Source organism: Megalops cyprinoides, chromosome 20, assembly GCF_013368585.1.
Source record: "Megalops cyprinoides isolate fMegCyp1 chromosome 20, fMegCyp1.pri, whole genome shotgun sequence".
Lineage (NCBI taxonomy): Eukaryota > Metazoa > Chordata > Actinopteri > Elopiformes > Megalopidae > Megalops > Megalops cyprinoides.
In genome coordinates, this window is record NC_050602.1 from 13,467,643 (window position 1) to 13,480,207 (window position 12,565).

Sequence of the window (12,565 nt, forward strand, 5' to 3'; positions counted from 1 at the left end):
TAATGAAAACTAATGACTCAAATCACTTTCAGCAGCAAACACGTATCAGAATCTCCTTACCAAAAGATCACCTTTTTGGTAAAATGCATTGCACGCAATAAAGGTCCATACAAAAAACAAACAAGTCCCACAGTATGTAACATTCAGCTGATCAACAAAGAAACATAATACAGTCCATCCTTGTAGGGAAGACAGTGCACAATGCAACGAATAAAGTCTGTACAAGTAAAGAAATAACAATCTGAGAATTCAGCTCAACAGTTCAACAAATGAACAGTTCTTTCTGGGAAAATGTAGGGTAGTTACATAAAAATAAGTTCTTCCTGTATATAAACAAGTAAACAAATTCTCCATTCAAACCTGATATGTTTATGCCTTAAAAACATCACTTACATTTGTGTGCGTATCATTCATTGGAAATGAGATTTCAGCCCATAAAACCTGACATCCAGAAATGCTGAACCCAAACAAAGCACAGGTGCTATAATGACTTGTTTTGACAGGTCCTGTCAGGTTCGGAGATTTAAATTACATCCCCAATAAAGGACTGTTATTTAGATTTTGAATCAAAATAATTGGAATATATGCATTTGTGCTTCCAGCTTTTGCAGGCTTTTTCAATGTAATGGCCTTGAAAACACTGCACGTGTACCATATTAGTACTAAAGTGTGCATGATTTCCTATGCAGTCAATTTCTACTGCAAATGATTGCTATTTCTTTTTCTCTAGAATTTTCATACTCATGTACAGAAAGATTTCCTGAACATCTGTTTGGAGCAATCACACTTAATCTGTGGTTTTTGTCATTATTTTATTATTTTATTATCAAGCATTTTTAATTTTAAAAAAGAGAGTCTATTATATGAAGAACTGAGATCCTTAGAGCTAACAATGAAATCCTCAGCCACTTCCAAAGAACTGATTTTGTGTCATTTTGTTGTCACATAGTCTGCCCCCATTGTCTTTATAGCTACGGCCGTAGCTGGCGCAAGAACATTATCTAAAAAAATGTAGGGTCTTAGGTTTTTTTTGTACCCTTTTAAGGCAGCACTTAAATCCTTATTTGCTTAGTCAACTAAAACACTAACATGCCATTTTTGAACCTTCCTTGAAAAGAAGCTTTGGTACTTGCCTGTCTTGCCCAACCCTGTTTTTTTTTTTTTTAAGAAAGATTATTAAACAAAGGGAGCAAGTCACACAAATAAGAAATGACAAAATCACTCCTTCAGCAAAACTTTCATCCACAAAGTAAAGAATTGAGCTTGTCAGCAAAACTTCTCTCAACTTGTATAGTCAAGCATCTGTACAGAAAGTGAAATTTGATTCTGGTCAATGTAATTCCAAGTAATGTCTCTGAAACATTTTTAATTGAGTGATTGAGGCAGGAAATTGCATCAGGTCGACAGAGCACAAAAGCGATGCTGTTTGCAAAAAACCCCATGTCACTCTTTCACTAATCAGGTTGTGAGACTGGAGGGCCTCGGTTGCCAGGTAATATTCTCATTCATTCCAAAGTGTAGCTTGGGCGTCTGCATCAAAAGGTAAATGGATTTCATTCTTTAGAATTTTGCATCACCTGTGCAATAGCTCTCCCTGGTCAGAAAGGCCCATTATACATTTTACCTCACACACTATTTGGTAGCCATCACTGCAGGGAATATATGAATGTTTTCTTGGCTCATTGGCAAGCTGGTTCCCTTGTTGCCTCTGAAACTGGGTGTTACCAAGTTACAGGACCCAGGAGGGTGACTGTGAGCTCATTGGTGTCCCTGGAGGCTGTCAGTAGTGCTTCTTCAGCGGGCATTGCGAGCAAAAAGGCCCCTAGGTGTTGCTACTCATCCATCACCCCGGAAATCCCCCAGGAAGAGCCTGCTTTACAGTTGCTCATAAACATCCTTTCCATCTGCCTCAACATAACTTATAGGTTAAGCAGTTGTAAATGTTGATAATTTTAATGTTTTCCCCTCTGACACATCTGTTATTTAATGTCAACCTTCAGTTGCTGCTTTCTGCATTTTCCTGCCAATGCTAATCTCTCTGTAAAATGGGAAATTGAATTAGGAGAAAATACAGAAAAAATAACACTTTTTGCCTACATGGACTTCAATTGAAGCATGTTGTTCTATCACTATCACAAAGGAGGAATTAAATGGCTTCACTCATTTGTTTTTATGTAATTTCCAGAGGGATTAGACTTGAGTGGTGAACACTGATTTCAGCATTTCTGAATGTAATTCTGCCCTGCTGCCATTTTGGCTCTGGGAAGGAAATGAATTGTCCAACACATCACGTATTCTGTTCCGTAGCTGAAGGCCCATTTCTTCAGGCTGTACGATTAAGGCTCATTGTATTTGCACTTGCACGAACCTTTTAGCACAGTGTACTGCCCAGAGGGAAACTGTGGCCAGGGAAAGAGAGGGGAAAAACAACTCTCCAGTGAGTCTGTACACTGGTGTCCTCCACTGGCGATGAGACTTATATACCCACCATGCTATTTTTAAAGGCGCATACTCTCTGTGTGTCCTTTAAGAAATAATAAAAAGTAAAGATCAGTTGACACATGAAGGCCTCTGCAACACAAATGCCTTGCTGGAGAGAACTCGTTTATAACAGCCGATGACCGTGGTGCTCAGCCGATCCATTTGAACCATGAAAAAACAAATACAGAGCAAGCCTTGGAGGCAACCTTTCAAAAAAGGTGGCTGCGCTCTCTCCTGGAGTCCATCAGGAGTCCATGGGCCCGGCTGCGCATCTCACGCTGGGATTTAGATTGGGCCTGCAGTGGGGGGTGCCTGGTGTCAGTGGCGTGCGGACGCCATGGAGAGGAACCAGACAAAAAGCCCTGACGCTGCACAGGAGAGAGGGGCCATCAGCTACCACACGGCCTCCAAATTTCCCAAAGGTGAAGCAAGGAAGCTTAACAAGCTCCATTTACCCACAGGGCAATATTTGTTACGCGAAAGCTGTTAAACAACAGCGAGGAGGATCTGAAGATCGTAAATCCTGCCATAGTGTTTTGCAGGAAGGCATATTTGAGCTTGACAGCTATCAAAAAGAGCAAAATGACTTTCATATGGGTTATAATGGACAGTAGCTAGCACAAAAAAAAAAATGCAAAGGCACCTGTGTTGCATATACATACATGATTCGTATCCCACAGGAAGAGCATGCCTACAGGCATCAAGGAAGAAGATGCGTGTCGCTTTCTTGTCACTGTCATTTCAGATATTGTCATAGAACATGAATGGGAAGCACTTGCGAGATCTGTCCTATTTGTGTCATCACACCATTCCTGTCATTCATACCTGTATTTATATGGGTCTGCTGGGGATGCTATTGTTAGAACAAGCAGGAGAGGAAAATCTTCACTGATAGGGGAGATTTCAGTACTGCAGATCACAGATGAATAAATATTTCTGCTTACCAGTGGGTTCACCTCTCTTGCCTCCACAGGACATGTACAGTCTACCTTCGGTATAACAAAATCCCGTGGGACCCGGGAAACGGTTTATAATGTTTGGGTGTTTGCTGTCCATGGGAATAGCTATTTGCTGTATAATAGCCTGACATTGTGCAGTGCAGCAGGCATCCCTGGTTGATATAAATGACTGCTGTTTTGTCAGCAAGACGAGCTCTCGCTTCTGTGCTGAACTTTTGTGCTGTACATATCAGCTTTGAGCAAGGGAGAGGTAAGAGACAAAAGACTGGAACAGATATGAGGTTATCTCATAGGGTCTAGAAAGGGCCCTGGACCAGCTATGAACAGACTTTCTAAGAACTGAATAAACATGTTTGGGATTCATTGCCTAATTCTGTGTGTGGTTTGCAGGCTTTAGAGCATTTCAAAATAGATTCTTCTCTGTACTTTTCATTGAGAAACTGATACGGACTGTGCAATAAAAAATCTCTCTTACAGTTCTTCAAAAAAGAAAAAACAAACATAACACAGCAATAAAAATTGATCTATTTTTTGTTTTCAAAATGGCTCCGTTGTGTTATGGACTGTATTTTTTTAGTGACGTTGGGCACTTCTATAAAAATACTATAAGGCTCTGTTTCAGTGGAAGGAAAATGTGTTAAATTGTTTTAATGCAGCAATTTGCCAGGCTATTTTTGTAAACGTACAGAAAGTGTTTGCTTTTGACAACTACTGTAAAAAAGAAAAAACCTCAGAGAGGTTTTGAAATGTCACATATCAGCAGGGTGCAACAATTGAGCTATTTACCTGGAAGACATTTTTTTTATCTCTTGACATTTTCAAGTCTCTGTTTGATAAGTAACGTAGAATAAACAGACAGTAATTTATTACCCTTGCCCCAGGGGTATTGCATTTGGCTCCATGTCTGTACCTCTGTCTGTCTGTGTCTATCTTTACACAGAGGGCAACATTTTAATGCTAGAGGTAGAGGATGCATCAAAAAGTCTACACTCTCTGATTACACTTGTGTTATCTGGAAAATAGGCATACTACTTTATGAATAAGTTACCCACTGCCCTGTGGAATAGTGTTTTTAACAAAGTCTCCATCAGAAAAGTGTCCACCATTTAAAAACATGCAAAGTGCTAATCTACACTCTCTTTAAGCTTGTTTTTAAATGCAAATTGTGTTTCTGTTTCTTGCTTTGCTCTTGAAATTACTAACGCCCTCAGACTCAGAGGGTGAATCTTAATTGATTTAATTAAGACCCTGATCAGATGAATCGGCTGGTTAAACGCCTGACTGGAATGAAAGCCAGTAGATACTGTGGCCTGCTGAGCATTCCCAGAGCCCGCTTTTGCAGTGACACACAAAACTCAGGAATGTGTAAGACTCAACTCATGCCCCAGCCAGCACATGATCATATGAGTGTAAGGAATGAGCCTCACCTGTAGATCTTGTAGCGGGTGGTGAAGCCTTGCTGGAAGCGTTCTTTGAACTCTGTGTACTCAGGGCAGCGGTGGAAGGGCCCCTTGTCAGACAGCAGCCAATCAAGTTGGCCGCTGGGCCGGCCCACACCAGAAGGGAAGGAGGGGTTCTGATCCGGTGCGGCTGCCAGGACCAGCACCCAGCCCAGGTGGCCCAGCACCGTCCACTGCCATAGGAGCATCAACAGCAACCATCTACCAGCCGCGGCACTCTGCCAACGCAACGCCATCCTGCCCTTGGACACACGGGACCTGCATTCTTCTACCAATCCCTCCGTACCTGCAGGTGAAAGACAAGGACCAGGTGATTAGGCGGCCATGAGACCTTAGAAGATCATTTGACTTGAATAGCCCCTATACATCTCAGACTGGCATCTTATAATGAGAGTCTCCAAACTGTGCTCTGCTTGTCACATGCACCAGTGTGAAAGCAGTGCAGATGAATTACTGAACCACTTATATGCACTCCTCAGCTAGGTGTGACTGTGGTTCAGGGCCAAAACTGTCAAGCTGTGAAGAAAAAGAAATGACTTGGTTTATAAAAAAAACATGTACCTTACCGAAAGTCTTTTGGTTCAGTAAATTTTTTGAGTGTCAGAAAGTTGTAATATCATGATTAATGATTGTTCTGAAATTGTTTCTGGTGAAATTATGCAATTAATTGTTATGGCAACAATGGATCATGTGGTAGATTTAATTTATTTGCATAAACTATTCAATATCACACAGGGGTAAAACTTCACTATGAGCCAGGATATAGTCATGATAAGCCCTACAGATTTTTATGATGTGTAACCTGGAAAATGGGCTGTAAACAGACCTTGCTAGTTTGACTCATGTTGTAGTGCATTGATGATATACCCTTGAGCAAGGTGCTTAACCTGAATTCCTTCTATAAGTATCCAGCTACTAGAGGCAATGCAAGTAACCCTGGATACCACAATGTAGGTGGCAAAAAAAGAAAATTGGGCAGTGATTTAATACCTCCCATGTTCCCTTCACTCTCCAGGAATAGTTTTTGTCTGTGATAATGATGTGATTGGTGCCCTTGTGGTGTATTGGTAGGTAAAGATGAAATGTGTTGTACAATAAGATGACATTGAAGTTAGGGTGTTGAAAGAGTAAATACATTGCTGCCAAGGGGAATTACGTTGAAAGGTAGTGCTTAGAAATGTTTGTTTCTGGAGGAGTTTCTGGGTAACGCCATATACTTTTATGTCCAGTGCAATACATGCAGTACAACCTTTAGTTCTAGGGGTCTGCCTGCGGGTCTGGGTACGGAAAAACTGATATTGTGCAGCGGTGTCAGTAAAAAAAAAGGTGTTGGAAGCATCCATCTAAACAGCAGGGTCCTTGGGAGGCTCAGCATTAATACATTTATGTAAAATCTGCAATGCACAGTCAAACATGCAGAGCAGGTGCGTTGATGCATATACAAGCACATTGGAGAAAAAGAAAAAAACAACAACAAAATAGGCTGTGGGACTGTCAAAATTCCCTGACATCATTTTCTAATCTTTTCAAAATTCACTATGAAAGCAGTTTTGAGGCATGACAGAACGACTTTCAAATGCTACACCTTGCGTTGGTTCCAGTCTTTTTAAGTCCATCTCCATCATAGCTGTGGTTCATTACAAAGTTTTGTGGGGGTACATGTGTAAGATGGTTTCTTTAGAGTTGTACAACATTGTAAATAAACTGTCGGATGACTTCTGAAGGCAAGAAGATGTTACAGAGGAGAGTCAGAGAAGATTTGGGTAATGCTCTGAGCGCCACCTGTGGATGTTCCATAGATCAGCAACCTGTTTTCGAATAATCATCAAGCAGTGTGTCTCTTTATCTTAGTGTACCTCTAAAAGAATGAAGTTAGTCAAGGGGCAATAGATTCTCCAAGAAATTATTCAACTGAAAACTAGCCAGTCTGTGTGTGAAATATGTAGCCATTGTGCACGTCCTTATCTTGTCTAGTACAGCGTTTCCTAACCCTGCTCCTGAAGGCACACCGTCCTGCATATCTTCTATCTATCCCTGCTCTACCTACCTGACTGAACTCATCAGTGGCACTTTTGATTAGCTGAGCACACCTGATTTTGTCAAGCAGCAAGGATACATAGAAGATATGCAGGACAGTGTGCCTCCAGGAGCAGGGTTGGGAAACACGGGTCTAGTACATACTTTTTGTTCCTGCTTTTCTCTAATATGCAATGGTAAATATGCCCTTTAATATTTACCCATCTAATTTTGATAAGCCTTTAAACCTCAGTTCTCATTAATGAGCATGTTATCTGGCCAAAAATGTACTGTAAAGGATACCTCTGCTGCCTTGCCATAACCATAAGGACCATCAACTGATCTCTAAAGTGTAAAGTGAACATGCTCTGAATGCAAATGCTCTGAAGCATCTGTGCAAGCCAAATGGCTGAACATGATCGATAAAATGCTTCCAATCTCCTAACTATGAAAAAAAACCAAAATCCTCTCTGAAATATGTTGGTGGGAGTGATTTATCCTACTGTGTGCATCTGGAAACTGATAGCAGACTGTGAGCTTTATCTGGAAGTCATGTGGTTACAAAATAGGTGATTTTTCTCCCTGTTCTAGTTTCCTCATGGAGTGTCTTATATTTTTTCTCTCAAAATGGTGGTTCTAATAAAAGAAATGCAATTATATCCTGTTTTGCTGAAGAAATATCTCTCTCCCTCTACTTTTTCTCACTCCCACTGTTTCCATCTTGTGCCTTCCCTTTGCCTTATCTTTTTTCTCATTTTTATCTCATTCTCCTCTTTCCATGTCTCCTCACTCCTGTCATTTCTCTACTCTTTCTCCTTTCTCCCTGCCTCTCTGTCACTCTCTGTTATCCTGTCTTCATCTCTCTTCAAATCTTGCCTGCTGAAATCTTTGAATACAAGAGTAAAAGAAATGTAATTATGGCTGAAAGGGGTGAGAGTGTTGTTAAAAGCAACTGTTAGGCTGGAACACAAATATTAGATTATGAATAGCCTTGCCACATCTGACTTTATCTGATGTATTAACAACTGTAACATTTTCAAGGAGAACTACAGTACTGTGTAGTTTAATTCTATAAGTACTGAACAGAAGCGAACTGAAACCTGCCTCAAATAAGGATGTGCCATAAAAACAATGAACTGAATATTAACAAATGAAATGGAGTAAAAACAGATGACATGAAGATAAAATAAGCATGCATTTGGCTTCTTTATTAAATGGTAGTAAAAGTCTGTTTCTTAATCTGTCTCTCTACCTCCCTGTGCTTTCCCCACTCCCTTCCCTCATTGGGGCCCAGCTGAATTTGCTGCTGGATTTCACGCTTTGCTCATTCTGCTGGAAGCGAAAACAGATTGCACTCGGTGCGCCAGCAGAGCCAGTGAGATCTTTCCTAAACAGCTGGAGCTTCTCCTGCTCCCCAGATCATCTCTTCCTGGCTCTCTGCCCCCCCTCTCCCGCACACACATACACATACACACACACACACACACACACACACACACACAGGGCCCCCACCTCCATCCAGCGTTTCAGCGTTGGCGATCGGACCTGCCACGGTGAGCTCAAGATAAGAGATTTGATACAAATGCCCAGCTGGCAGAGAAAATTCATCAAAGGTGCAGTGTTTTTGAAGTTGGGCAGGGGACCAATGAGGGAATTGGATTATGTCCAATTCTAATTTCTGCCCAAACAAATCTCGTGTCTTTAAAGTGTCATGTCGCGAGGGTCCATTTTAATGGCACTTGCCACACTGCCCACCTCTCGCAGCTGAGAGGACAGAAAAAGAAATCTACAGGCATTTTTGCAAAAAGAAATTCTTGGCTGACTTTTGCGTTGTGTGTGACTTGCCTTTTAAATGAGGGACGGTATAAAAAACAACACCTTGAATGGGAGATCTGATGGTCTTTCCTCCCTCCAGAAGTTCCCTCAAATTATAAATACACAAAAGATTGAAAATGCCAAGGAGACAAAGGAGGAAATACTGAATTTAGCCTTGACATTTAATGGGCATCTTGCATAATGCCTCTGTATTTGCTTACCTAAAACAAGTCTCAGGGATCAAGAATTCAATCTGAAGTTTTTTTCAGAATGACTACAGAAGACGAAAGAAATATCCATTCTTCATGATTCTAGGTTTGAATCGCACTTGTATGATATGGTTGAACAGCAGCTGCTCTGCAAGGGTGGCTGTAAGCAGTACTGACTTCTCTGTATTGAGCAGGGAAGACCAGGTGCAGTCTCATTACCATGAAGCCCGCCTGTCCTCTTGAACTCAAACACTTCCTCTCTGTGTTCTAGCGACTCAGCAACCTGGCCAGCTGTTCTGGTACGTTTCTGGATCACTGCGTGCTGGAGGGTGGGTGTCTGCCTAAAAGAACGCAGACAGTAGCTCAATTAAGAATACGGCAGCGCACACAGAACTTTAAAGCTGTGCGTTAGCCTGGATTATCTCTGCAGTAGCTTGAAGGGAAACTATAATCGCTGTGTATATTATTGCTTAATTCGGCTAGTTGGTGCCCTCATGAAGGGTGACTTATGAAGTGTGTTCACCCCTTTCCTCATTTTATAACACATATACAGTATGCAAGTGGATCATTACATGAAGCATGCAGGTGAAGGACTTTACTCAAAGCCATGATAAACCAAGGATTTCAGCCAACCAGACATCAGAGACAAATGTCTAAGAGGTAGCATTTGTTCAACTTCAATATTTGCAGCTTTTTACGCATCAATAAACATATAAAAATCAATGTTCTAAAAAAAGCAAAATTCAAATATGACTTAGCAGCTTTTAGATGACAGCACACCACATGCAGCATGGCTTCACAGATATTATTCATATTATATGTATAGTATAATTATTTCACAAGTACATTCTTCTTCTTTTTCCTTTCATTATTATCATTATTGTTATTATTATTACTCTTTTGTAATTCCTACATAACCACTGAATACTGCTGTTGCTTCCAAGGTTATGTGTTCAATTCTAGCATGTTTTTGAATGTGTTTTTATGCATAAAAAGCTGCCACAATGGACACTGCCAACACAGAAAATTGTTTTCTCAAGTATTGAGTCCCTGTCGGCAAACCACTTGGCAATCACAGAAAAAATGGATACAAAATGACTGCAGGTAATGGTATTTTAAAAGTACTAAAATGTGCTGATCCCTTGCAGCGAAACAATATGGCAAATTACTAAGCATCTTGAAATACTCCTGGTGGCACTGCTTTTCATGTCATGAGGAATTCCATTTCAAAACTTTAACTTCACTTTTTCTTGACTTACCATATTTCTCGTTCATTATGCGGGTGAACTCTCAGTTCAAAGTGATGCGTGATATTGAAAAATTGTATGACAATCTAAACTTGGTACACAGAGTACGGGAGATATGTATCAGCTTCAGGGAGCAATTTGGTTCAAGGCAGTTAGACACAGGAACGACAGCAATTATCCACAAACTTCCCACGCTTCCAAGAACCAACTGTCACATATACCTAGTGTGTGTACAAGGTCCTTGCTCCTCTGTTACAACCGCCTTGCATAGATTGCGATCCCCCACACATTTACTTTCAGGTTCAAGGGAGCTTTCTGTTTAACCATGTACAATTCCTTATTTTGCTCTTTTGAAAAAAAAAAAAAACAACACAACAACAGAAAGGTACAGCTAGGGCTAGAGGATGTATGAAATTGTTACCACAAAAAAAACAGTGCAGCGTATGTAAACCAACATGCTCTATTATTATCAGCTGTACTGCCGCCTGAATCACTGAAGCTCTGATGGGGAAAAAAAGGAGAGTTCTTCCTGGGATCTGCTAAGCAAAATATGTGCACCCAATCCCAAAGTGTCATTCTTCCTTTAAACCTATTTGCATTTGATTCTTAGTATGAAATTGCAGTCTCAGCAGCCAATAAATAAAGACTTGTCTGTCCACCAGAATTTCCATAGGTTACCGTTGTGTAATGTACTATAAATAAATGAAAGGGTATAATTTTAAAAAATGAAAATGAAAAATTGCATTAATTATGAAGCGTAACAGAGGCAAATTAATCAACGAGAACAATTACAAGGCCATGAAAAAAAGGAATGATGTGAAAATGATCAGATCAACAAATTCTCAGCCGCACCTCATTTTTATGGAGTACTAAAAAGTGTCTGCTGCACGGTTTTCAAATTGGGTGGCAGGTGTTTGCCCACAACTAAGGATTAGCGGACAGCGCACTCAGCAATACCAAGACCAGATGTTCTCCAGAGGGCCCCCTTTAAGGACCAGCCAGAGAAGAGTTAAGCCCGTTTTCCACTGTGAAGACTTTGAAAGCAAGTTCCGCCGAGGCTAAAGCCTTGCCGAACAAGCATATGGGTAATTAAGGCCCATCAATACCTCCTAAATTTCCCCGGTGCTTGATAATTAAGATACAACTATCTATCTGTGGGAATCTGGGTTAGCTCATATTATCCAGATGTTTGATTAGAAACGTCTCCCGGTATCCAGGGATCAACGGTCTGTTATTGCTTTACGGTCCAGCTGTTGTTCCTCAACAAACATTGGCACATCCAAGGTTATGTAATTGGCCATACATCAGCCTGATAATACGTGCCTATTATAATTACCTAAGCTTCATTTAGATGAACACTGGCCTGTACAGGGCATGTCTGCATCATCATAATCTGGCTTCCTTGATACTGTATGTTCTGATTAACTGGTCAACCTTCTTGAGGATTTCGAGGACTTTTTGACAGTCCTTCTTGACACTGTGCAAACACATTTAGTTGTGCAGCATGGGTATATGTCTGAATAACATTTACATTTAAATGTGTTCAAATTGGCAGATGAGTACAACACAAGCAAAAAGCCATATAAGAAGTCATACAATAATGTCATGCAAGGTTCTGAGATTAAATGTAATGAGTGAATTGCCCATGTAAAACCAAAGGAATCTTACAATTTGAGTTCCTTGCAGGTATAGCTGTTCTTGTCTCATTACCACAGTCACCACTGTAGTGGAGTAAGTCTTATGTCTTGTCAATTTGCTAATCCTCATTATAATTGCTGCTTGGTGTTGATGACGACTCCAGGCCTTGACATTTGGCTTGGCCTTTAGTGGAAGCACCTGTAGGGATGTTGCACAGTCATGGATCAGGCTGGCTTCCTCTGGCTTTGAAAAGCAGCTGCACTGGCCTCGTTGACACCGGCACTTGCCCTGTGACCCATGCGGCGATATTGACAGATATCGGCTGGCAGCTGGCTTGAGAAGGATCAAGAGATTATGCACAGGGCTAATTAACAAAGTGAAAACTGCAGCTGGAACGCCGTGGAGGCAATTCTATCCATGCTGAGGCGGTTTATCTGAGGCTGCCTGCTTCGGGATTACGGCAAAAGCTCCCGGACACCGGAACCTCAGGGATCAGTGCTTCCGCACCATTCAGTAGCCGATTGTCGGCTTCAAGGGAGCCGCGGTCATTTCTGGTTTCCAAGGAAGTGTGTTGACAGGGTGAGTCTGCAAAGTTGTGCAAGTCCGACGCATCTTTTGTTCATACAGCTCGACATTAACATGCTGCATTCAGCACACACCGAATTGTGTTAAAGAATTCCTTTCCCCTAGACCAGATGCTCTGTAATCCTGGGGGGCCTCAAAGTTTCACACTAGTCTGA

The 12,565-nt window shown here is 41.1% G+C and overlaps 1 protein-coding gene across 1 annotated transcript in view; it reads right to left on the minus strand.

Moving 5' to 3' along the window:
• brinp2 (bone morphogenetic protein/retinoic acid inducible neural-specific 2) overlaps positions 1-12,565 on the minus strand; it is a 95,340-nt gene that overhangs the window by 59,192 nt on the left and 23,583 nt on the right. The window contains exon 2 of the mRNA XM_036554705.1: positions 4,868-5,186. Coding sequence (XP_036410598.1) covers positions 4,868-5,136 — 269 coding nt within the window. The 5' untranslated portion in view covers positions 5,137-5,186. The remainder of the gene's footprint in view (positions 1-4,867; positions 5,187-12,565) is intronic.